Raw genomic sequence first — 26,614 nt, 5'->3', positions numbered from 1 at the left:
ACAGAAGATGTGGCACATATATACAATGGAATATTACTTAGCCATAAAAAGAAATGAAACGGAGTTATTTGTAGTGAGGTGGATGGACCTAGAGTCTGTCATACAGAGTGAAGTAAGTCAGAAAGAGAAAAACACATACCATGTGCTAAACATATATATATGGAATCTAAAAAAAAAAGGTCAGAAAGGGAAAAACACATACCATGTGCTAAACACATATATATGGAATCTAAAAAAAAAAAGGTCATTAAGAACCCACGGGCAAGGTGGGAATAAAGACGCAGACCTACTAGAGAATGAACTTGAGGTCATGGGGAGGGAGAAGGGTAAGCTGGGACAAAGAGAGTGGGAGTGTATATATGGACATATATACACTACCAAATGTAAAATAGATAGCTAGTGGGTAGCAGTCACATAGCACAGCGAGATCAGCTTGGTGCTTTGTGACCAGGTAGAAAGGTGGGATAGGGAGGGTGGGAGGGAGACGCAAGAGGGAGAGGAGATATGGGGATATATGTATATGTATAACTGATTCACTTTGTTATAAAACAGAAACTAACACACCATTGTGAAGCAATTATACTCCAATAAAAATGTTAAAAAAAAACTGTCTACAAATTGAGTTAAAATTTTATTCTAGTTAGTGAGTATGTATTATAGAGTATATATACAAGCATGAGAGTTGGTCCTTTAAAAATCTTATTTGTATTAAAAAACACACATATATGACTTATCAAGTTATTACGTTATTATTGTAATCCTGTATATCATCCAGGGAAACTCTCAGCTCATTCTGTTAACTCTGGTCATAGATGTATATTAGACTTGTATATGCCCAGTTTCTGAGTTTCACTAAAAAGAGGCTGAGTCCAATATACCATTGTTGAGTTTTATAGGTTAGTTAGTGTCCTTGGTGGGTAATATTCTTTTCACATTGATACGATGACTCTTTCTTTTGCTATGTCAGTATTTTGAGTGGGCCTATTTGAATATAAACACTTCTGCCTCACAATGCAGAGTCAGTTTAGATGGGCAGCCAGCAAACCTCTTCATGTTTTTGACCTTGAAGGAACGTTGGTTTTCCTATACATAGTGGTTTATACTGGGTAATTTATAGGGTTAATTGTTATTGAGATTGGATTCTTCACCTTTTTCCCTACACATTTTAACGTGCAATTTAATGAATGTAAAGTTATGCAAAGCATTCATATTAAATAGACTTGTTAAGTATGTCTTTCCTATCTGCTACATGGTTCCTACTGAGAGTGTTAATATTCAAATATTCATTTGTGATGGGGGTTATTCGGGAATATGCCTAATAAAAATATACCATATTCTTCACCTTCAAATTATCACTGTTAAAGAATACATTCCGTAATGATATTTTTCAGTAGTAGATGGAATATCTCAGTTTTCTTCTATTTCCCTTTCGTTTTAAAGGAAAAGTTCCAAGGTCATGGCATCTATAAACTGGTTAGGAACTGACGTATACTATGGAGTAAAAATTGAAGCTGAGTTGCCCTCTAGGGGTTCAGTTTTGACACAACACATTTTGAAATAAGTAATGAGATCTTTGGGGGAGGGGTCCGTTTGCTGAATGGGGAGTCTGTTCATTTTCTGTGTCCTGTGACTAGTCAGAGTAAGCTGACTTCGCTAGTTAAAATGAGAATGTCCCTGTTTTGTAACCTACAGGCAGTTTAATCAAACATCCTTTTTGGGATTTTTTGGTTTGCTTTTAAAGTCAGAGCATATGGGCCAGACTAATCCAGCCATCAACGTACTTTCAAGAATTATTTGGTGATTGATCCACGAATTCTTTTCTGATACTCCTTTGCCTCCTCAGTGTCACCTCTTAAGCACTTTTAGGTCGGCTGCCTTCCCTCTTCTGCCCAGACCCAGTGTAGACCCTAGTGAAGTGGTTTAATTGTGAATCTTAATTCTCTGAGGATGTGATAATGAGATTTGAGTGGCATCTTTGTGGACTGGGTCTCCAGCCTAAATGGTGCCCAGCTTTATATTGCTTGAGGTCCAGTTCTCTTTGGACTCTGTCTCTGGCACAAAGTGCTCTACTGTGTAATTGTAGAGTTAGGCTCTTTACTGTTTAGAAAGAGGGAGCAATTTTTTTTTCCGTTATTGAAAGTGTTAACTGAACTTGGACTTGAGTAAATGGTAAATATGGAGTTTATTTTGTGTGTAGATATTTAAATGTTCTGTATATTTCAGCACATTTGTATATCAAATATAAAAATTCACATGGTTATTGATATATTTTTAAATCGTTAGTGTGTATTGTGTGTGTGTGTGTGTGCACATGTATGTTTTAATAATGCTCTTTGATTCCCTTTGGGAAGGGTGCTATAAAACTTTACTTCTTTAAATATATATTTTTCACCTCTGTAGTTATATTGAGATTTTCCATTCTTTTTCTCATGGTTATGGAAAAACCTTGATTACTAACCATCAGAACCTTTATTTTATCATTAATTTGTAATTATTTTTAAAGTTTGGGTTTTATCTGTTAATTATTTTAATACCTGAAAACTCATTGGATTTTGATATATATTAAAATATTAAATTGGCTGTGGTGTAGATTTGTGCTGTCCAGTTTAGTAGTCACTAGTCACAGGAGCTACTTCATTTTTCTTAGTGACACTACCCACACTTCACATGCTCACTAGCCACATGTGGACTGTGGCTGCCATACTGTATAATCCAGACACTAATCATCACCACCACTGCAGAAAGTTTTATGGGACAGCATCTTCTTCAGTGTATTTTTTAAAACATCTTAATATTGGTAGCCCCCTGTGTAAAATGAACTGAAACGTATAAACATTATATGCCTTTATATTTTCTTCTCTTTAATCAAAAGAATATTTTGGAAATAACTAATTGAAACGGATCACACATGAAATACTTTTACCTTTCTATTTATCTTAAAGATCAGCCTTTATTACAAGCTAAGTGATATCAAATGCTGTAATAAAAATTATGTATTTTTGAAATATGTAAATGTATCTACTTTATCTCCATCTTGTGGTAGAAATATATGGAAATCCTGTTCTTAAGAATATAGTTAAACTGTATACATCTTTACACTGACTTACCCTGCTCTTTCTCATTACTGTAAATGAATTAAGTGTTTATTAACAAAGTTTTAGGTCTTATTCAAGGAGCCAGTTAAAAATAATTTCAGATTTTATAATTACTATTAAGGGGGAAATCCAGAACTACAGCTGCCATTCGAATATGTTGGAATATTAAAACAAAGAATACAAACATTTTAGTCATGGTTGAGAGAAAAACAAATATGAGAGCTTTAGCTGCTTATGTGCAGATGTAGTTTTTTTATTGTTAAAGAGGATTATGGTAAATATGTTTCTGTGATAAATCTATGAAGTTCCATGAATTGTTTCTTACTGCCAAATAGTTTTTTTAAAAATACTTTTGATTTTTAAAGTTTCTAGTTTTTGAATGTACTCAGCGGTTTTGTGGATAATTATCATTGTAAAATTATTTTTGGAAGTAAATTTTAAAATGAGCATTAAAACAATTTGTAAACTATAGCATTCCATATAAATGCATAAAATTATCTTTTTAAATCCTAGTATGAAATATCAAAGGTTTAAGAACATACTTTTTTTTTTTGCGGTACGCGGGCCTCTCACTGTTGTGGCCTCTCCCGTTGCGGAGCACAGGCTCCGGATGCGCAGGCTCAGCGGCCATGGCTCACGGGCCCAGCTGCTCCGCGGCATGTGGAATCTTCCTGGACCCGGGCACGAACCTTGTGTCCCTGCATCGGCAGGCGGACTCTCAACCACTGCGCCACCAGGGAAGCCCTAAGAACATACTTTAAAATCAGATTTATTTGAATCAGATTTATTTAAAATATTTTAAATTAAATAATTAAAAATATTTCTAAAAAATTTTTTTAACAGATTATATTTAACCTAATATTCTTAATTTTTATATTCTTTTAGCTTAAGTGTTTTTTTTTTAGTTAACTAATTAATTTACAAAGCAACATTAATTTAGAGTTAAGTTTTTATGTGGGAAAGTATGAATGCTCTAGGAATTCTGAAAGAAAATTTTAGTTAAATTCCAAGAATTTAGGAAGAATTTTATGCAACAAATAGACTTTGAAGCTAGGTTAGATTTAGATAGATTTTTTTTTTCCTTTCTAAACTCCGTTTGTTTATCTTATTAACTATTAGGGAAGAAATAGCCTATAAATGGGTAACATCTAAATAACCTATTTAGAAGGTGTCCCGAATAGGAGTTAAAACATGAGAGCTGAATACAATGTAGCATTTTTTGGGACAGTGACCAGAGATTAGCCTAATTATAAGACTAGTTTAGGACCCTGTTTTGGAGCTCCTTGAAAGCCTAGCAAAAAAGTCTAGACCTAATATAATAGAAAACAGGGATTTCCATGTAGCAAAGCTTTTTATTTAGGGAAACTCTGTGATCTTAGAAACTTAGCATTAGATGGAGCTTTTGAGGTTAACTAGTCCCAGTTCAGGAATCTTTCCAACAATATATGAGACTTTCCGTTTTCAATAGCTCTGCTCCAATTCAGACTTTTATTATTTACCTCCTCCTGCATCTGATTGTTAGTTTTTTAGAAAACATCATTCTTTCAATAAAAATTATAAATTCTCAATTTATATAATGTAAGGAATATCGAAAGTATGAAACCCCCTCCACAAAATTACCCTAAATGTCAACATTTACAAATACAGGTATCTCTCTGTGAACATATATGGAAGGGATAACATAAAATACATGATTTTTAAAAGTTGAATTTAGCAAAACAAAACTAAACTGAAAGATTTGCTGAAGTTCAGGTAAAATTTTCTGGATTAAAAAATGTATTACTTCCAAATTTGCCTCAGATCTTAAGAAAAGATTATATAAAAACCATTCATAAACTTGAGTCATTGTGTTTTTTAAATTTCATATTCTAGTTATGAACAGTATTGAAAATAGTATTATACTCCCTCCACATCCTGACTTTTAGGGTCCCGGTTTTTGTAAGTTGTATTTTTACATGGTCTCAATTTATAATACTTCTTTTCTATAACTATGAATTCATTGCTCACCACATCTTCTCCTAGTTGTATTTCTTTGTTTTGATCCATTGCTTGATGGGCTGGATTTCATTGTCACATAGTTTATTTAAGAAGAATCTTTGGGGTCTAGAATCCTTACTATCATGTTTGGAAATGACTACTTGTTGCCTTATACGTGTGTGACATGTAGGGTGGGTGTAAAATTGTCAGGTCATGTTTTTCCCCTCAGAACTTTGCACATGTTGCATTCATGTTTTATGACATTGGATGTTGCTCTGGGAAGTCAGAGGCCAGCCTGACTTTGGTCCCCGCTCCACCTTGCAACCATCTTGCCATAGATGATTTGACTTTTTGTGTTTGGATAGTAGAAAAATTCTTTCTTTACCCCTGAATTTGGCATCTCGGGTGTTCTGCTTTGTAGATTCAATTCTTCATGTCAGAGAACTTTTCTTAAATTGTCATTTAAAATATCTTTTTTTCTTTTCCTTTTTTGAATTCTCTACCTCTAAGATGCCAGTCATCCTTTGACATGAACTTTGACATGGGATTAACACTTGATGTTATTTGCTGCATCACAAATTACACCAAACTCAGTGGCCTCAAACAGCACACATTTATCTTCTCTCTGTTTCTGTGGGTCAGGACTCAAACAGGGCGTGGGTGCCAGGAGGCTGGGGTCTTTCCAGGCCACCTTAGAATCTGCCTACAGTAATTGCCTACCACACCTTGGTTTTCTCTACCTTTACATGACCTTTTTAAATTTTCCTCTGTATTTATGGTGATTATCCTAAGTCATTCTTGTAAAATCTCTCACTTGAATTTTAGCTGTGTCTACTCTATTCCCTATTATTTATTACCACTATTATGGGTTTGTTTTGGTCTTCAGTCTATATTTTTATCTCTTCTTTCATCTCACTCTGTTTTATCAGCCATTCCTTGAAGTCTAGCTTTCTTGAATTTATGTTTTATGCAGTTCCTATGTAGTGTGACATCTGAGATGAATCTTCTTTTCCTTAGGGTGTGTTTGCAGAGTTTCCCTGCTGTTTCTTTGAAAAGTTATGGGCTAATTCTCTCTAACACTCCTGCCACCTTTTTCTGATGTTTCTCATCCCTAGTGGGAGCCTGGAGGGAAGGGAGAAGGAGCTCGCAGGCCAGTGCAGTGTTTCTGTTAAATAGCCCTTGGGGCTGTGTCCTCTTTCCTATGGGGTTGCCTCTGGGTGCCCATCTCTGTTAACTGGGGAGCCTGGGGAATGGCAGCCCTGGGGGCTCTTCTTCCCCTGCTGGGTCCTCTGAGGGGCTGAAGGCTTTTATTCTAGAATTTTTGTTTTGTTTTTTTCCTTTTCTCTAGGATTCCCGTTTATGCCCTTAGTCTGCTTCTCTCAAGGATGAGGGGTGCTAGTAGTGTGAATTCTCAGGACTTTCTTAGCTCATTTTCTCTTCCCAGTGTATTCTGGGGGTAAAGTGGGGGTGGAAGCTGGGCTGAGCCTTGCCAGAATCTTTTCTTTCTCAACTATTCCTTTTTAAATTATGGTATAAGACCATAGCTATACCTTTTTACTTTATTGTGGAAGCTAGCCAATGTTTCCTTTTTTAAAACAACTTTTGTTTACTTTTTTTGAGGAAGAGTTTATGAACTTGAAATATCCTGCAGTTTGTAGCCAGAACTATCCCCAGTATCTGTTGCCTGAATTGTTTTCTTAGTGTATAGACTAGATTTCTCTTTCTAGAAAATTTCCTTTCCTTCCCCAACTTTACCCTAACTAAGTATTGCTGCTGGGTAGAGCTTGCTGAAGGGTACTGTTTGGTCCATGTCATTCTCCACTGCCTGTAGGGTCCAGTCTAAACTCTTACATTTAAGGTCTTCCAGGATGTTACTTAAGCCTGCTCTACTAGTCACAGTCTTGCTTTTTTTCTTGAGCTTCGGCTCTGGCTAAATTTAAGTATTTCCAGTTTCCCATACATACCCTGGGTCGGTTTCCAAGACATGGCCAGTCCATAACATGGCCTGTGTACCCCTGCGGTTTTTAGACCTCCCAGTCTTCTGATCCCTTTCTCTAGGAACATGCTCATTTGTCCAGATCCATCTCAATGTGTGGTCCCCAGAGAAGAGCACAGATAGGCTGTGAGCTGCCACTGCAACTGTGACACTGATTTTAATACGAGTGGTCCAGGTGTCCTGTTGTTTTTCATATCATGGGATCACATTGACTTTATCTGTCATTCTCTTCTAAAATTTGAATGTTGTTTTAAAATGTAAATGCAGGAATTTGTATTTATTCCTGAGAAATTTCACCTTTTTCTTTTTTTTTTTTACAAGATTTCTGTAACTGTAGATTGATTATTTATTTATGGCTGTGTTGGGTCTTCGTTTCTGTGCGAGGGCTTTCTCTAGTTGCGGCAAGTGGGGGCCACTCTTCCTCGCGGTGTGTGGGCCTCTCACTATGGCAGCCTCTCTTGTTGCGGAGCACAGGCTCCAGATGCGCAGGCTCAGTAGTTGTGGCTCACGGGCCTAGTTGCTCCGCGGCATGTGGGATCTTCCCAGACCAGGGCTCGAACCCGTGTCCCCTGCATTGGCAGGCAGATTCTCAACCACTGTGCCACCAGGGAAGCCCAGAAATTTCACCTTTAATCAGAGGAGACATTAGCAGGAATTGATGATTGAAGAGGCCCCTGAAGAGAGGTCTGATGACACTTAACAAAAGTTTGGTTTCATATGATTCTCCAGAAGCAGTGAACTTGGACGCCTTAGGTCTGAGGTAGATGGTTGTAACATATCCAGCAAGATACCCAGCTTTTAGCAGAAATTTGCTTTAGTCTTAGGTTTCTAATGTAAGGCATTACAATAAGGTTTTAAAGCAAAACAAACACCTTTTCAAAGTATTCTTTTTCTTAACTCAAAACCTTGTTTTGAGTCCTGTAAAATCTGTGTTCATTTTTTCCCTAAGACCTTTTATATTTTGTATGTATGATTAAATTTGAACTGTGTGGATTTCAACTAAGGGAAGAGAATTGTTTTTTAAGAACTCATTTTGATTGGGTAAAATAATTCTACGTATTTATAAGCTGAAATAAAATATTGTCCACATCTTTAAAAAAATTGGGTAAAATAAATGTAAAGTTAGTAATTTTTTTTTTAAAAAAGTCTTTATGGGCTTCCCTGGTGGCGCAGTGGTTGAGAGTCCGCCTGCTGATGCAGGGGACACGGATTCATGCCCCGGTCCGGGAAGATCCCACATGCCGCGGAGCGGCTGGGCCCATGAGCCATGGCCGCTGAGCCTGTGCGTCCGGAGCCTGTGCTCCGCAACGGGAGAGGCCACAACAGTGAGAGGCCCAAATACCGAAAAAAAAAAAAGGTCTTTACAATAGTAATGCCCAGTTATGTAGAAAGGGCTGCCCCAGGATCTTCTGTTTACCATAGCACGATGTATGCCCATTAGTGATTCTGCCAGTGCCGGCTGTGGGGCAATGACGTAAATGAATTCCATCAAAAAAATTATAGATAGAACGAGCATTACAGTTTTGAGAGCCTTACTCGAGTGTTATGATTGCAAAGAGACATGCTTGTTTCCCACTGATATACAAAAATTTCTGTAATTGCTTTATTTTCTTACTGAACAGCTTTCTAGTGTTGCACATATGGAGTTATATAGCAAAATTGGGAGAAAGTATTTTCTTTCTTTTTTTTTTTAGCATTAAAAAAAATATTTGCTTGTTTGTTTGGCTGTGCCGGGTTTTAGTTGTGGCATGCGGGATCTTATAGTTGCGGCATGCTGGATCTTTAGTTGTGGCATGCAGAATCTTTAGTTGTGGCATGCAAACTCTTAGGTGTGGCATGTGGGATCTAGTTCCCTGACCAGGGATCAGGCCCAGGCCCCCTGCATTGGGAGTGCAGAGTCTTAGCCACTGGACTACCAGGGAAGTCCCAGTATTTTCTTTTTCTTATATGAAATAAATTTCTTCCATCTACAATATATGACAAGCAAACTTTTATTAACCATTTCAGATGTCAGATGGATTTAGGAGAGTTTTTCACAGGCTTTTGCAAAGTAAGTAAGATAAAGAACTTGTATGGCTGCATGGACAGTAGTGAATAGCAGAAGTTAACTACTAAACTGCTTGTGTTTCATAAATAAAAAGAAAGAAAACTCTGTATTTACAAGTTAAAAACTCATTTTAACCTGACATCCTTTCATCTTATTTTTCCCATCTTCTCTTCAGGAAATCTGTCTGTGTTCATTGACTTACACAAAATAGAGGACTTAAGTTCTTAGTGGATGCTAGTAGGGTAACGTCTAGATTTATCATTCCAAAACATCAGCCAGTACTCACATTCCCTGTTATTCAGGGCACTAGTTATATTAGAAATCAGGCTTGGGTTAATTAGCCAAACTTATTTCTTCGTTGTTTTGTTACCGTGGTAGAAGTTGCAGAGATGTTTACTGTATGTTACTGATTTTTTAGCAAAACAAAGATAAAGAATCTAACTCTGGAAGGCATAGAGAATGCACTTTTCACACTTTGCTGCCCTAGAAATACTGTTACTGAATGTTTCTTCAATAGATGTGTTTTAATCTGAGCTCAGTTTGCTTTAAGATTTTAAATCAGTTTTTATGTATTTCTTTTGTCTTGAGTCTTTACCTTCATTTTCATGGCATCTTAAAATTAAGCCCTGGGGCTTCCCTGGTGGCGCAGTGGTTGAGAGTCCGCCTGCCGATGCAGGGGACACGGGTTCGTGCCCTGGTCTGGGAAGATCCCACATGCCGCGGAGCGGCTGGGCCCGTGAGCCATGGCCACTGAGCCTGCGCGTCCGGAGCCTGTGCTCCGCGACGGGAGAGGCCATGACAGTGAGAGGCCCGCGTACGGCAAAAAAAAAAAAAAAAAAGATGGAAAAAAAAAAAAATTAAGCCCTGCCTGATTTCCACAAGAGCCATGTAGTTGGCATTAGCAGCTATGCCTTCTCTTTGGTGGTTGGTGGAGGGGGCACCTGCCTTGTGTTTAGGAATCCAGTTCTGGAAATTTAGTCTTATCTACAGTTATTCTTTCCTCATGTCCATTTTCCTTATAGATATTTTTTGAGCTCTCATGTGTGGAATTAGAAACTACAGTATTTGTATTATGCTATCATTGGGTATACAAATGTTATTGATTCCTTTACTCGCTTTAAGTTTTCCCCCCGAAATTGTCAGAGGGTCCTACTTCAACGATCCTACATAAAACGGATCCTCTCTCTCCTTTTTTTCCTATAACTTTGTCTACATTCTAGCCTGCTGTACAATATTGTATTTCTTGCCTGTCTTGTTCTTTTGAGTAAGCTTCACAAGGACAGAGAGTCTGGTTTGTTTTACTCATTTATTCCAAGTACCTAGAATAGGTACATATAGAAATGGTAAATATTTAACAAAAGAATGAAGTCAGAATATGTTGTCTGAGTTCTTTTTCTACTGCTGTAGAAGATAAGAATTAGCGTGGACTAGGCCAGTGGCTTTCAAAATATTTTTTCACCCGGCTGATGGTAAGAAATACATTTTAAAGTACAACCCAGTGTATACAGACATATGCACTTTTGTGTTTATGTATGTGTTTATATAGATGAAATGCACGGTGTACATTATTTCCTCTTCTCTTTCATTTTTAAAAACAAATGTTGTTTGCAATCTGCTAACTTTTCATGATCCACTAAAGGGGTACAGACTTCAGTTTGCGTTAGGCAATAGATAAACCTAAAAAATTTTTGTGTAAGTAGAACCTGGTTTTCCCTCTTTGTCTTACGTGACTGTTTGGAAGTGTTTTTTTTTTTTCATTTCAAATTGGTCCTTAAGAGTATTTTTCATGTTTCTATATTACTGCTGTTTTGAGAAACTGATTCTTAAAAAACCATGGATAAATTATTTAGTAAAAATGAACTTAATTTGTAATATATGCAGTTCCTCTAAAGTGTGTTTGTTTTTTTACGTTTGGGTTCATTTCTTTTTGAAGGAGGAAGAGTTCCTTCCCCATAAACAGAGCCAGTAGTTCAGAGACAGAAATGAAACTGCAGTGGAGTGGAAAGCAACGATAGATTCATTTCGAGATCTGAATAGAATCCAGGACCAAGTGGCTTAGGAGCAGACTGTTAGAAATCTAAATTCCTATCTCCCCCAGCTGTCCCAAGACTCAACAGGCCAGGAATAATGCATATATTCAGTTAACTAGAATGTGACAGATATGCCCCATGAAAAACGTAATGGGGAGACTCCTTAAGTGGTTGGTCGATTACCATTGTAACCGTGTATTATTTTACACTAAAACCAGAAGACCCAGGAAATAACTCTTTCTATTTGACATTAAAAAATATGATGATTCTCTAGTTTTAAAGTTTGTACATTTTGCCAAAGCTCTTTTTAGCTTAATGTCAGCAAATCAGCTGCTGTTTGAATTTACTTTGCAAAACACTGAATTATTCATTTCCATAAACAAAACTTCCTTAGTAATTATTTAGCATTAATTTATTTCTCTTTATTTCAATCAACCCTGTTGACATTCTATTTTAAAATTAAAAATATTCTTTGTGGAATTTAACAAATAAAACTCTGTGACAGCCACTTTCTCTACTTTCTTCTGTTCTTATGACAGAAAATTACCAAATCCTTTATTTTTATACTTTGAATATTTTATATTTTAATTTAATTTTCACTGTTTATTTTTATTATTTTAATGAAAGTTGCTAATAAGATATAGACCAAAAGTAAAAGTCTTATTTAGCAGTATCTTATGTAAAGTAGCTTCTTAAGACCAAGCCCCATGTATATGACCTGTTAGATTTCGCCATAATGCATGAATATAATGAACAGCTATTATATTGGATTCTGACAGTGTAAAATTATTAGAAATATTTAAAATAATTATTCATTTCATCATTTGTACTCACAGACTGTTTAATAGACTATTTAGTAGGAGAAGAAAGGTAAAGATTGTAGTTTTGCATTTCTTGGGACTCTTCCATCCATCTTTGCAAACATAGGGACAGCCCTTTAAATTTCCTGCTTCCTCTCTGCAGTCGTGGTGAGGGCTCCCCGCGCCCCCCCCCCGCCCTTCAGACTCTTATTATAGTCAGTGCACTTGCCCTCCTGGGCGATCACCGTGTGATGTTTGTTGTATTTTTCCATAATTGCTGTTTAGTTTTACATGTCATTGCTCTGCTGCTCCATTGGAAACTTCTGGAGGACAGCAAACAAACTACTTGTTAGCTTACTAAATGTCTGGTAATATAATAGAGGACGAAAAGAATCCCCATATTTATTTTATAAAGTAGTGTCCATCCAACTGAAGCACCCTTCTTAGCTCAGGTGCTTCTTGGAGCTCACAGTCAGAGAGGTTCAGCAACCCACACGGAATCCCTCCAGCCCAGGCTTGGAGGGAATGTAGACTTTCAGTGAAGGGCCCATTTCGATGCCCTGTTTTTTCGTTCCCAAAAGGAATGTTCTCCATCCATCACAGCCTTGCGGGACCGTAGAAAGGCTGAGGTCTGTAGAATAGGAGGTGGGGGAGTTAGTTAATTCCTCTGTTTCTAGGGCTGCGATGCTATTTAGCATTATTAGGAGACTTCTGCTTTAGTGGTTGTTGAATGCGTGATGGTAGGATTTGAGGGGATTACCACATGTGCGTATTTATTCTGGAGTTGAAGTGTTCATGAGAGTCTTTCAAGCTGGTGACACAGACCATCAGCCTTCACCAGGAGCCACTATGCAGACATACGTGTTTTGTATTTTGTGTTTCCTGTGCATGGTGTCTTAGAAAACAAAGTTAACCGAGCTACTTAAGATTGTGAGATTTTACATAAAACAAAAATTCTAGCTTTAAAAAAACATGAATCCTCAGATCTGGGATTCTGTTGCCATTCCTGCAAGGCAGACAGTATCTGGAATAAAGCAACAGCTGCCCCTTTAAACATGGGGCATGTACACTGGTTTAGTAGTCTTTGTGCTTGCACTGTGATTTTATATACATATGAAATATTTTATATTATAAATATACTGTTTGATATTATACATATATAATACATTATACGTATATAATGTTTATATTAGAAAAATATTTCTCTGAAAATACGCTTCAGTTGTAAGAAAATCCAACTGACATGTCTGTGTGGTTCAAGAAAAATAGGACAGAGTCTTTCATGAAAGTCAAGAATATTCTTTTGTGTCTGACATGCAGATGGTCCACCTTCCATGCTGCACAGGCAGCCCCAGCCTCAAATTCTACAAGTCTTTGGAGAGTGTCATATCTTAACAAATTTTGATTTTCATGCCCCTAGTTAGGGTCTATAAGTAACTTGTTTGGTTGTTTCTCATGGGATATGAGTTTTGGAAATATAAATTTCCAGGTTAATTTACATAGTTCTTTGGCTCCTCAAATTCTTTCCTATGACACGGTATCTAAGACACGAGAAAAGGTACACCTAAGGTAAGTAATACCTGTGAATTATTTAGTACGTAGTAATAACCTACTTTGTGAGGTTTAAATATAATAGATAATAAATATATACTTCATATATTTTATATAAAATCTAATATTTTACATATTATATATAACATAATATATATAATGAGCAATGTTTGACATGCCTTAAGTACTCTAAATCATATTGTTTTCAGTTCTAATAAATAGTACATTTAGCTGTGATTTTGCTTTGTTAAATGTATTGTTTAAAATTTGCAATTTTTCTGTCATTTTCATCTGAATTGTTGAGTTTGCTAACAAACAAAACAATACTTTCTGTTCAGTTAACCCAACAAATGGGCTTTCCTCTTCTCCCGTCTTGGATTTGAAGAGTGTTCAAGAGTGAAAGGGAAGGAGGATCTATCTCATGTTCTCTTTAGTTGTGTAAGTTACAGATGTGCCAGCCTTTTGTCATTTTAGGATTCACTCATTTTTACCCTGCTCAGTACATCCTGCTTTTTCTAGAAAAGTCATAAAAGTAATCTGGTGGTTTTTAGGTGTGTGCATGCTTTTTGGAGGTGGCTGTCATGGAAAGAGGATGACCTGAAAAGAACTGTTTCTTTTCTTTGCCCACCTTGTAAATATCTGTGCCCGAAACAAGACTCCTCTTTGAGAGCAATCAGTCTGTAATAAAAGCACATTCCTAACTATTTGAGATGATAAATAGTGAAGTTTGTTTTTAAGAAGTCAAGTTTACTTTATGTCAATTTTCTATTTGCCCTGTATAAGATATATTTAATTACTTTATTCCATCTCTGTGTTCAAATTAATCAGATTCTGACTACATATTCGTGCTCAAATTAGAATAATTCTTTAATCAACTGTGTCATCCATGCCATGGTAGACTAGAATAGAAAAGCTACTCTTGGCATATTGAAGACGTGCACATTTTATTTCTATTGTAATTTAAAAGTAAAATCAGAAATATTGATTTCTACTTGACTGGAGAGATGATTTAGTTTGAATATCAGTCTGATCTTAATCAGGTGAGAATTAATTGAGTTGGAGGTATTAGATATTCAGTGATGTTAAGCGAACCATGGTCAATCTAGAGAGAAGCTTTCTTTTGTGCTGTGTTAGAATTATCAAATAGCTCATGCACCACCATGTTAAATCATCTTTCCATGTTCATCCTCTACTTGCTTGTCTCATTAAATGCACCACTAAATTCATTCTGTACCCAGTCTAATGTTTAAAGTAGCAAGCTAATAAATCACAATTTAATAGAAAATTAAAAGCATAATAATTTTGTCATAAAATGCTTTTGTCAGAATTTTCTAATGATATATTTTCTAGTACCTAATTTAAAAATCCAAGTGATAAAACCTCTGCTTTTCAAGTAATACCTGGGACTTAAAAAAAAAAACTTAGCTTTACTCTTTTTTTTTTTTAATATTCAACATTGCAAGAATCAAGTGAGCAATACAGAAAAATTTTAATGTTTATTTCCAGAAATAAAAATAGAGTATGTAACATTATATTGGTCTACGACATGGCATGGGCTTTTTATTTATTTTAAGAGTGTGATAGCAATATCATAAGTGTTGTGAAAATATAAATGGTGAGATAACACCTCCATAGGACTCTCCCTTAAGTAGTAAAATTGTAAAGTCTTTAAATAAACTGCAGCCAGAACGGAAAGGATGGATTTGCCTTGTTAAGTAGGGATACTACACTTATTAAATGCCTAATTAAATTTAGCATCACATGTCTTCTATTCTTTTTTTCCTCTTTAAAACTGAGAATTGGGACCGATTTATTAGCAAGGGAGCACGTGTTATCAGTGTCAGATTTCTTCCATTTTGGCGGTTGGTGTGACTGTGTTAAATTAAAATAAAACCAGGAGTGTGACTTTTGATGGTGTCATTTTACCTTGGACGACTGCTTCACTTAGCATCCGTGGGATGGAAATAGTTGGATCTCTGCAGCTCTATATTTTGCAAAAAGGAATGACCACATTTGTATTTGCGAACAGTTAGCATCTAATGAAATTAAGCCATCCAGGTAGAAGTATCCGTTGAGTGTGATGAACGGGGTGTTCTTGGTGAGAGAAAGAGGGGTCTCCACCCTGTTGTCGGTAAGCAGCAATTCCAGGAAAAGGGAAAAGGGTTGTTTAAGAAAAAAATCAAGAGATGACCTTTCACTCTGCGCATCAAAGTCAAAGCTCCTTTCTCCCCTCTCCTCTACCCAAAGGTGTTACTTTCTTCTCTTTCTTTTTTTTAAATTACATTTTGTAAGGTTGACACATGGACAAACTACCAAAATACAGTAGGAACGTATTTCTGAAGTTCTTCCCACAGGCCCCAGGTTTCTTCCTAAGACCACCACCACCACCAGTCTCATATCCTCCCCCACAACCCACCCAGCCGTTCTGTGTTACACAAGCATCTGTCTGTATAGGTGCACATATGTACACATGTGTGTGTGTGTGTCCTTGCTGTTTTCACTTTGAGTCTTGGAGATCATCCCTGATCAGTGCACTTTCTTTAGCAGCCAGATAGTGCTTTGTGGTTTAGTATTTCTACTCTGGCTGTTGGTGTGACTGTTAGATTAAAAGAAAGCTGATAAGTGGCTTTGAATGGTGCCAAATGCTATTTTTTACTTATGTGAAGGTATTTTTTGCCTCAGCTAAGAGAACACAGGATGAGGAATGGCTAGTGATATGCCATTCTTTTAATGATTCTCTGCAAATGATTTTTGCTATGTATTTATTTATGTATTTATTTTCATTAAGAAAGACATAGCCTGGTGTGATGAATTGGGAGATTGGGACTGACATATATACACTTATATGTATAAAATGGATAACTAATAAGAATCTGCTGTATAAAAAAAATAAATTAAAATTCAAAAAAAAAGGCATAACCATAGTAATTTTTATATTTTAGTTGTCTCCTGTGTTTGGATATGAAGAACTTACCGTCTTTTCAAATGCTGTGTCTTAAGGGAAATGTCAGGCTGTTTCAAATCCTTTTTTGGAGCAAAGCAAAGGTGTTAGATACATCAGTAAACTTGACAAACCAGCAGACTAGGAAGAGGGTGAGCAGGTTTTGTCAATAGTGTGGAAACTACATCCGACAAGGAGGGAGCAGTGTTCACATTGGTTCTGAGCCAGGAAAAGGAAGAGATAGGAATGCTATTGTCTGTAGTATTTGACAGGAAGGCAGCAGCAGGAGACTTAACTCTAGTTTTCCAGGCTATAAATCCCCCCCTCCATGCACACACACACCCCAATGAAACTGGCTACCTTGTGAGATAAGGAGTTTTCTGTCCCCACAGTGTTTGCACAGTGAGATGATTAGAAAGGACTTTCTGAATTGAGGAAGGGTTTATGGTTTCTAAGTCCTTCCTCCTCTGGCCATTTCCACCCCAGAAGTCTAGAACAAGGTCCTTTCCTGGACCCTCCATGAGTGGTGGTGAATGGTCCCCATTGACCCATGCTTATCCCCAGAATAGTCTGTAAAGCCATCTCCTGGAATGGGAAGGTACAACAGGCTGGTTTATTGCTTGCATTATTTGTGTTACTTATAGCATTGATACTGCTTCTGTGTAATCCTGCTTCTTATTAGGGGATGGCAAGGAAGCCCGGAAATCTCCATGTTCAGAAAGGGGCTGGCTTCCTTGTTGGTTGCTCTGATGGGTGTGTATTCATGAATAGGTCTTTAACTTTGGAGGCTGGGGGCAGGCAAAGAGGGAACATGTAGCAAAAATGTGTGGTGTAAACCAGACTCATTCACTTAATTTCTCTTGCTTTGTCACTTTCTAAATCCTCCTCCTCTGTCATTGTCAGTAATATGCATGGATTTTCTTATCAGGGGAGACTGAAAGCCTTTCTCATGTGCAGTTTTTTTTAGGAGATGGGGTGATTTGGTGCTTTCCTTGGGCACACTAGGCTGTGCTAACGTCTACCTTTCCAATTCTGATAGCACTTAGAATCCCAAGCACAGAATTTAGCATTTCATTGTCTACTGTTTGGAGAAGCCACTTTCTAATGTGTAAAATCCTTATTTGAAATATTTAAATGTTTTATTTGAAATATTTAAATATGTTTTATTTTACATATTTACAAGTTTTATTTTACATATTTAAAAGTTTTATTTTAAGTATTTACAAGTTTTATTTTAAATATTTAAATATCTTTTATAGGCATTCTGGAAAAGGAGGTGTGGAGCCAGAGGGTGAGGTATCCGGTGTTATTTTATTTTAGGTGATTGCTCAGGAGCAAGAAATCAGAGCCATAAGCTGTATCTTTTTTTTTTGCGGTACACGGGCCAATGCAGGGGACACAGGTTCAATCCCTAGTTGGGGAACTAAGATCCCACGTGCCACGGTGCAACTAAGCCCGCGCCACACAACTACTGAGCTCATGCGCCTCAACTAGAGAGCCCATGTGCTGCAAACTACAGAGCTCACGCACCCTGGAGCCTGCCTACCACAACTAGAGAAGAGAAAACCCGCATGCCACAACTAGAGAGAAGCCCGAGTGCCATGACAAAGAGCCCGCACGCTGCAGCTAAGACCCAATGCAGCCAAAAACACACAAAAAATAGAAAGTAAAAATAAATAAATAAATAATTAAAAAAAAAAAGGATGTTGGCAGAGCTGCATTCCCTTCTGGAGGCTCTACGGGAACATCCATTTCTTTGCCTTTTTCAGTTTCTAGAGGCCTGTCTTACTTAGCAGAGCTGCTCTAACAAAAATAACAAATGGAGGACTCATGAACAACAAGACTTCATTTCTCACAGCTTTAGAGGCTGGAAGTCCTAGAGTAGAGTGCCAGCACAGTTGGGTTCCTCTTCCGGGCTGCAGACCTTTGTGTCCTCACATGGTGGAGAGCAGAGAGCAAGCCAGCTCTCTCCCTTGACTCTTATCAGGACATTAACCCCATTTATGAGGACACCACCCTCCTGACCGTATCTCATCCTAACTACCTCCCAAAGGCCCCACCTCCTAATATCATCATGTGGCAGGGTCGTGGGGGTGCAGTGGGGTTTCAACACATGGATTTTGTGGGGACACCAACATTCAGTCTGTTGCAAGGCACCCAGTTTTTTGACTGGTGTTCCTCTTTTTCCATTGTTACAGCCAGCAGGATAACCTCCCTCTGACCCTGCCTCCATCATCACGTCTCTTTCTCTTCATCTGTGCCTCCCTCTTCAACTTTCCAGGACCCTTGTGATTACTTGGGCCCTGCCTGGATAATCCAGGATAATCTTACTTGAAGGTCAGCTGCTTAGTAACCTTAATTCCCCTTTGCCATGTAACCTAACATTCACCAGTTCCAGGGATTAGGATTTGGACATTTTGGGGGGCTATTCTATCTAACATAATCAGAAAGTGAAAAAAAAATCTCAAATCTCAACTGTGTTCAAGGAAAGCAAAAACCAAAAGACTACTCATGTATTCATGACTGTTGATGTAATACATCAAGCAGTACAATAAAAAAACTGAGAAAATAATGGTTTATTTCACTGTGGCATCATTTTTCTAGGTGATTCCATCATTTTGTTTTCATATTATTTTAGCCTTTTTTAGCATAGTTGGGAATAATTGCTGAGTCATGATGAAATAAGTTCTAGGATAATATAGTAAAATGTTTTATTAAGATCATTAGGAGTCTATATTGTGTCTTAGCCTTATACAAAGATGCAATGAACCTCTATGATAATTGCAAGATAGAAATGAGTTTTGGTTGCTCTGATGGGTGTACTTGGATATTTCAAAGGTCCCCCAGCTGTTTGTGTCTGAAACTCGTTCTCGTCTGCTCCCCATCTCCCTCCACGGGCTGCAGCCAAAACAGAACAATGTCATATGTGTTTCTTTTCTGGTGTTTTGAGTCATCAGACTGAGCCGTCTGCTCCCAGTGAAAAGTGCAAGCCAGTGGTCCCCAACCTTTTTTGGCACGAGGGACCGGTTTCGTGGAAGACAATTTTTCCATGGGCTGGGGGGCAGTGGGGGGGTGGGGGTGGGGATGTGATGGTTCAGGTGGTGATGCGAGCAATGGGGAGCAGCAGATGAAGCTTCGCTCGCCCGCCCGCTGCTCGCCCCCTGCTGTGAGGCCGGGTTTCTAACAGGCACGGCCCGGGGGTTGGGGCCTCCTGGTATAGGCATTATCCCTGACTCCTTGTCTGTTACCCCCTGAACTGATGCTTCTACTCCTCTGCCTTTTACCCCCTTGCCATCTCTTGCTCAGATTATTGTACTCACATCTTAACCAGTTTCCCTGTTATTCCCACTCCTGCCTCCCTGCCAGCTCCTATAGTTCTCTGCAGAAGAAAATCTGATGGTGGCATTTCACTGTGTAAAACCCTTCTAAGGATTTCCCTTCCCCTCAGGACAAAGCCTAAACATTGAGCACTGCCTGCTGGTCATAGTGGTACATGCCTGTCCTCCTCTACCTCCCGTCCACCAGCTGACTCAGTGTAGATCATAGCTTACAAGGATGGTAAGCCCCTCTTGGATGGGTTTGGAGTCCCAATTCTGTGCTTCCACAGCACCCTCCCTGCCTTCCCCTGAGTGGGTACCACACTCGCCCGGTAGCACTTTTTAATTGTCTGTCTTCCTCAGGGACTGTTGGTTCCCTCTGTCTTGTTCAGCGTGGAAACCACAGAACCTAGCATAGTGCTGGGCGTATAGTAAGTACTTGGAAAATGTTTGTTGAATGAATGAATGACTGATATTTTATGAGCCTATGGGATAAGTACTGAAAGAATATTTGAAAAAATTTTAAATTTTAATTTATTGAATCAGTTAATAACTGAAAGCCTGAATTAACTCATTGGATAGTGCCTGGGTTGTAATGAGTACAATGTTAGCTATTATTGTTGTTGTTACTATTATGAGGCAGGAATGTAAGTGACTTTTTTCTTTTTCATTCTACTCTGATAATTTAAGAAAAAAATAAATGATTTGGGATTAACATATATACACTACTATATTTAAGGTAGGTAACCAACAAGGAGCTGTATAGCTACTGTATAGCACAGGGAACTCTACTCAGTACTCTGTAATAACCTGTATGGGAAAAGAATCTGAAAAGGAATGAATACATGTATATGTATAACTGATTCACTTTGCTGTACACCTGAAACTAACACAACATTGTAAATCAACTATATTCCAATATAAAATAAAAAATAAAAAGAAATGAAATATTTGCAGTTGGATCTCTTCTTAAACATTAAGGTGATGGCATGATTTGGTGATTTCCCACCTGCAGTTTTTTTTTTTTTTTGCGGTACGCGGGCCTCTCCCTGTTGTGGCCTCTCCCGTTGCGGAGCACAGGCTCCGGACGCACAGGCTCAGCAGCCATGGCTTATGGGCCCAGCCGCTCCGCGGCATGTGGGATCTTCCCGGACCGGGGCACGAACCCGTGTCCCCTGCATCGGCAGGCGGCCTCTCAACCACTGTGCCACCAGGGAAGCCCCAGTATTTTTGATTTACCTTTGGAAATGGAAACATTTTGAGGTGTGAGTGCAGTGAAGAAACCAGTGTTTCAGTGAATGTGTCTCATAAAAGATGAGGTGGCTTCTGCGTGTTATGTTTTCCATTGAAGGGTTAGTTTTATGGATCTCTTGAAAAATTGTCTATGGAATTTTGTTGTTGTTACAGTGTTTGCCGGCAGATACTCACTAATACACTTTTTGCAACTAAATTGAGCTTGTCCTAAGTAGCTTCTCACCCAGTCTAGAATTATTTATAATATTTGGCTTTTTTGTAGGTTGGATTGGGTTGAATTCTTTCCAGAAGCCATACTACTGGTATCATGGACTCAGAGGTTGTGAAGAGCTCTTACAGTTTCATTACTAAATTTTATAAACAAATGTATTCATAAAGTCAGAGCTGTTTACAAACTATTTCCCATGAACTTCATGAAATACTGTTGATTATATAGATAATGTGCTTTGTGGCCTGTGGCCATGGCTGCCCTCTCTGAGCAGCCATTAGGAGGGAGAGGACACATGCCTTGGTTCGGGTCTTCACCCCTGCACGAGACGCTGGTGAGCTCAGCACCCAGGGCCCTCTGCCTCCACAGCTTGAGGAGGCTCTGCACACAGGCCTTCACTTAGAAGATAGCTTCTCCTGGGAAAATTAGCTTTAGATTTCAATTTCTATTATAAATCTAAAACTCACAGACACCTTTGTCTGAAGTGAAATCTTAAGAAAAGTTGACACCTACCTAGACTGTCCCCAAATTGTATCATTTAAAAACCTCTTCTGATTCAGTAACTGGTCAACAGATCATTTATACATTGTATCAAGTACATCTCTGTTTTTATTATCTAGCTCACTATAAGGAAGCCGTTTTATGCGTAAGATTTCCAGTTGTAGAGTCGATTATATGTTTTGAATTTAGGGTGATTTAAAAATCTGCCTACTACATTTCTTTAATAAGCAAGACCTCCTAAATGTCTTTCCTTTAGATTAAATTGAAGTTCCAGATTTAAAAGTGAAACCATCAAGATGGTGGTGTAGTCATGGAAATATTACACAGAGCTTATATGTTAAAATTCTAAATTACGTTGGTACCCAAATAGAGCTCTGCTTTTTGTAATGCTGGAAACAAAATAGGTACTCTATAAGTACTTTACTGATTGAGGAAATAAAAGTACTAGAAAGTTAGAAGTAAGTGCTATGTCTAAAGATGGTTGTGTAAAAATTCATAAGCTCAGGATTTTTTAGAAAATATAAGTTAGTGGAATCATAAAAGGAGTGGTTCTGGTCAGAGATATGAAACATTGGAATTACTTCTTTTAATATCATATGTTTTTAAATTGTCATTTCTCATTGAATGCTTTAGTTCTACCTGTATGACTGCCTTTGCAAAATAATACGTTGCTTGAAACTGACTAAATGAAACGTGTGGAAGGTAAGCGTTTCTGCTCCCACGCACAGCCTTGCCCTTCATCCTTTGGCTTAATCAAGAAACCTTATTATTGGAGGTTATTTAAATATTAAAATACATTCAGAAGTTCCATAAATTAAATGTGTGAAAAGCAATGAATTCCAGACCATTTCTTTCTCTTACTGCTTTTATATGGAGGTTCCCCAAGTTTTTTCTTATATAAACTGGAAATTATATGGACTTCTTGTATTTAATCACAGTATGATTATTTTGCCTATTATCCTAGACTAATAGGAGACAACTTTATGTCTTTCTGTTTTCCCTAGCTTCACTTGATCCAAATTTTATCATGCCCACAGAATATTTTTACCCATAGTTTATTTATTAGGTGGTTTCTTTCAGAGAAATGAGTGTTTACAGAAGAAGGATAGACTTTCATGTTCTTGATATTTTGAAGAAAAAAGTCTTGAGTGCTATCTTTAAGCACATTTCTTTAAAGTTTGGAATAACTTTTAATCATCTCTCTCACTGTTTATTGATATTTATTTGCATTACCTTAAGATATATGTAAGTGAATGAAAGTTCATTTTCATAGTCTTTAATGGTGAATAATTTATATACAGGTATACAAGCTCTTTAACACTTAATATTGAGAGACAGAAGAGATTTAAATTGGGCTTGTTTCAGAATACCATCCTAGGAATCTGGCAGCATCACTGATATATGAATGTTTGCTAATGTGGTTTGAAAGAAGGATCCTCATTAAAATCTTGTTGCTAAACAAGTGACAGAAACCTTACAAACAGCTTGAGGCTTCAGGCCAGTCACAGTTACTCCTGAAGAGATCTGGACAAGTGTGAAAATACAGAGACTGTGCCTTTATTGTAATCAGAACACATAAATGCTATCTGGAGGCAGGTCCCTACTTGAGGACATTTTTAGTCATATTAGGGAAAACAAATCTTAGCATATTTCAATGCCTAAGCCTTCTGTTGTGAATTTGTCAAGTGTAAAGGTATTGGGTGTGTTAAATTCAGAAAGTGTACTTTTGGTAATAGCCCTTGTATTCATGTTTTCCTGCAAGGGATTGGGGTTTGGTCAACTAGCATATGTTCATGAGGTAAAGTTCACAATGCTCATGACCTTTCTGTAGATGATACTTGAGTGCGCTGGTTGATCCAGGTCTCTGAGTGATGGTGAGGCTGCGAAGAGTCAGCCCACGGTTTGTCACCACCATCTAACATTTAGTCACTTCTGGATTAACTTTATGTTCACATTCCCTTTGAGGGTTGCTCCTGTCTTAATTCTTATTTAGGATCATAACCCTTGCCTCTAGAAAGGCAGGTCTTAACATCAGGCTGTACGAAGAGCAGTTCATATGTAGGGATGCTAATGGCTTTCCAGAGTGGAAGTTAGTGGACTTTTCAATAACCTTGTGGCCCCCCATTCAGGACCTTTGATGAGAACGAGCTGATTGTAAGTCTGCTCTGCCTTTTTGAGTCATAGGGGATCCTCATCAAAGGACACAGGAAGTCCCCTTGCTCTGATTTGGCCCACGTGCCCAGCTCATCAGTGAAGAGATGACAAGAACATTTGTAGTTGAGTGAAAAAGATGCCTGATTTGGTTCAGGACTCAGTAAACAGTGGCAGTTCTGAGACTGGTGAACAGCAAGCTGAAGGAGCCCATGCTCTGAGCTAGAGCATCCCTGCCCCGCTGTGTGTGACCAGACACACACACCGTTTGAAGTCAGGTCTTCTCCCACATCAGCTGTCCTCACTCCCATCTCCCCTCATCCTGCAGACTGTGCAGTGGACTTGGACGTCCGTGCCATAGGCCTCTTGGTCTGGCACAGCCCCTCGAAGGAGTTTCTTGTGCATTTACAAATCTCAATCATTTTCAGTTTGCTTGTGGTTTAAAATTTCACTTTTGTTACACATTTTGTGTCTTCATGGAGACTCCTGAAATTACTTGCTTGCTTTAAGATGATTATAAATTTTATTTCTTAGTAGCTGAAAGGGTAATACAGAGCTCAAGCAAAGAGGGGAATCCTGATAATTTTGTACTAAAAGAGTTATAAAAGCTATTCTCCAGCTTCTCTGTGAGGATGATGTCATATTTTAAGGTCTGACATGGACATGGTTGGTTACAGACTGGAGGCGGCCGGGGCTGGGACTAGAACCCCCAGTGGGTAGGAGAAGGACCAGAAGAGTTCAGGAGAGTTGCTGCCCAAGCAGGGGAACCCCACACACTGTCCTGAGGAGGGACCTGGTCTGACCCAAAGCAGACGCAGTAGAGAAGCAGAGGGCCCCACTGTGGCTGGCCTCTGGCACCTGGGTTTTCTGGGTTGGTGGTCCTGAGAAGGCAGGATGCCAAGGGGCCAGTACAATTTAAAAGGGAAACTACCAGAATGGAAATGTGATAGAAAGCCGTTTGGATTTTCTGGGGCATTTCAGAGTTGACTCAGGAATGGGATGGGAGCCCTATTATCAGAAGTGAAGGACCATGGCAGGTTGTGTGAAAGAAAGAGGGTAACTTGATGCCATCAGAAGACACACAGAAACTGGCCCCCAGAGGCCTGTGTCTGGACACAACTCCCCTTTTACTCTTCCTATTCATCTCTTCTAGAATATACTCTTTTTGTTTTTAAATTGAAGTATAGTTGATTTACAATGTGTTAACTTCTGCTGTACAGCAAAGTGATTCAGTTACACATATATATACATTCTTTTTTTAATATTCTTTTCCATTATGGTTTATCACAGGATTTTGAATATAGTTCTCTGTGTTATACAGTAGAACCTTGTTGTTCATCCATAGAATATACTCTTTTTCTCTGTAGGGAGACCTTGGAGATGCTGCAGGTTTGGTTTCAGACCACTACAATACAGTAAATATCATAATAGAGTGAGTCACACGAATTCATTGGTCTCCTGGTGCATTTAAAAGTTATGTTCACACTATATTAAAGTGTGCAATAGCCTTATGTCCAAAAAAAGAATGTACATGCCTTAACTAAACAATAGTTTATTGCTAAAAAATGCTAACCATCATTTGAGCCTTCAGTGAGTCGTAATCTTTTTGCTGATGGAGGATCTGGCTCTGATGTTGGTGGCTGCTGACTGATCAGGGTGGGGTTGCTGAAGGTTGGGGTGAATTTCTTAAAATAAGACAACAATGAAGTTTGTTGCATCGAAGGACTCTTCCTTTCATGAATGATTGCTCTGCAGCCTGCAGTGCTGTGTGATAGCATTTTGCCCACAGTAGAACTGCTTTCAAAACTGGAGTTAGTCCACTCAAACCCTGCTGCTGCCTTATCAACTAAGTTTATATAATATTCTAAGTCCTTTGTTGTCATTTCAACAAGTTTTATAGCATCTTCACCAGGAGTAGACTCCATCTCAAGACCACTGTCTTTGCTCATCCATAAGAAGCGACTTCCCCTCTGTTCAAGTCTTATCAGGAGATGCGGCAATTCAGTCCCATTGTCAGGCTCCACTTCCAATTCCAGTTCTCTCGCTATCTTCTCTGTGTTGGCAGTTACAATAGTAACATCAAAGATCACTGATCACAGGTCACCGTAACAATTATATTAATACTGAAAAAGTTTGAAATATTTCAAGAATTATCAAAATATGACACAGAGACATGAAGTGAGGAAATGCTGTTGGAAAAATGGTGCCGATAGACTTGCTTGAAGAAGTATTGCCACAAACCTTCAATTTGTAAAAAAAATGCAGTGTCTGCACAGTAGTAAAATGCAATACAATGAAGTCTGTCTGAATTAGAAATCCTACTTACTCTCTACATTCTGCCTCTGTGAAGTCCCTTCACTCTTCACCTCAGAGGTCTCCTCTGCCCCTTTCAAATCTACAGAGTAAAGGACTTTTAATCTGCCTTTTATCCATGTACACGTCTTTCGTGGAGCATGTCCTGTGAGCCAAGCACAGTCTAGGTAATAGATGTTAAATGAGTGAATATTTTAGAGCTGTTAACGATTACAGTGATGAAATTACAAGTCATTTTTTTTCTTCCAAATTTTTTATTTCAGATTTCACTAAATGTTGCAAGGACTCTGGAATCCTTATGGTAGTAAAATGCCGCAAAGAAAATTCTGCATTGAAAGAATGTCTAACTGCTTAGTAAGTAGTTACCTCAGCGTTTGTGCTCCTGTGTATAATGTGTGTGTGTAGTATGTGTAGTAGATAAGAGTATGTTATT

At 38.2% G+C, this 26,614-nt stretch overlaps 1 protein-coding gene across 1 annotated transcript in view; it reads left to right on the top strand.

The window, feature by feature from the left end:
- CMC1 (C-X9-C motif containing 1) overlaps window positions 1–26,614 on the top strand; it is a 56,732-nt gene that overhangs the window by 26,787 nt on the left and 3,331 nt on the right. Inside the window, exon 2 of the mRNA XM_065886192.1 lies at window positions 26,445–26,535. Coding sequence (XP_065742264.1) covers window positions 26,445–26,535 — 91 coding nt within the window. The remainder of the gene's footprint in view (window positions 1–26,444; window positions 26,536–26,614) is intronic.

The sequence above is a fragment of the Phocoena phocoena genome, chromosome 10 (assembly GCF_963924675.1).
Source record: "Phocoena phocoena chromosome 10, mPhoPho1.1, whole genome shotgun sequence".
Lineage (NCBI taxonomy): Eukaryota > Metazoa > Chordata > Mammalia > Artiodactyla > Phocoenidae > Phocoena > Phocoena phocoena.
The sequence above is the reverse complement of the archived record's forward strand: the minus strand, read 5'-3'. Positions and strand labels throughout refer to the sequence as shown.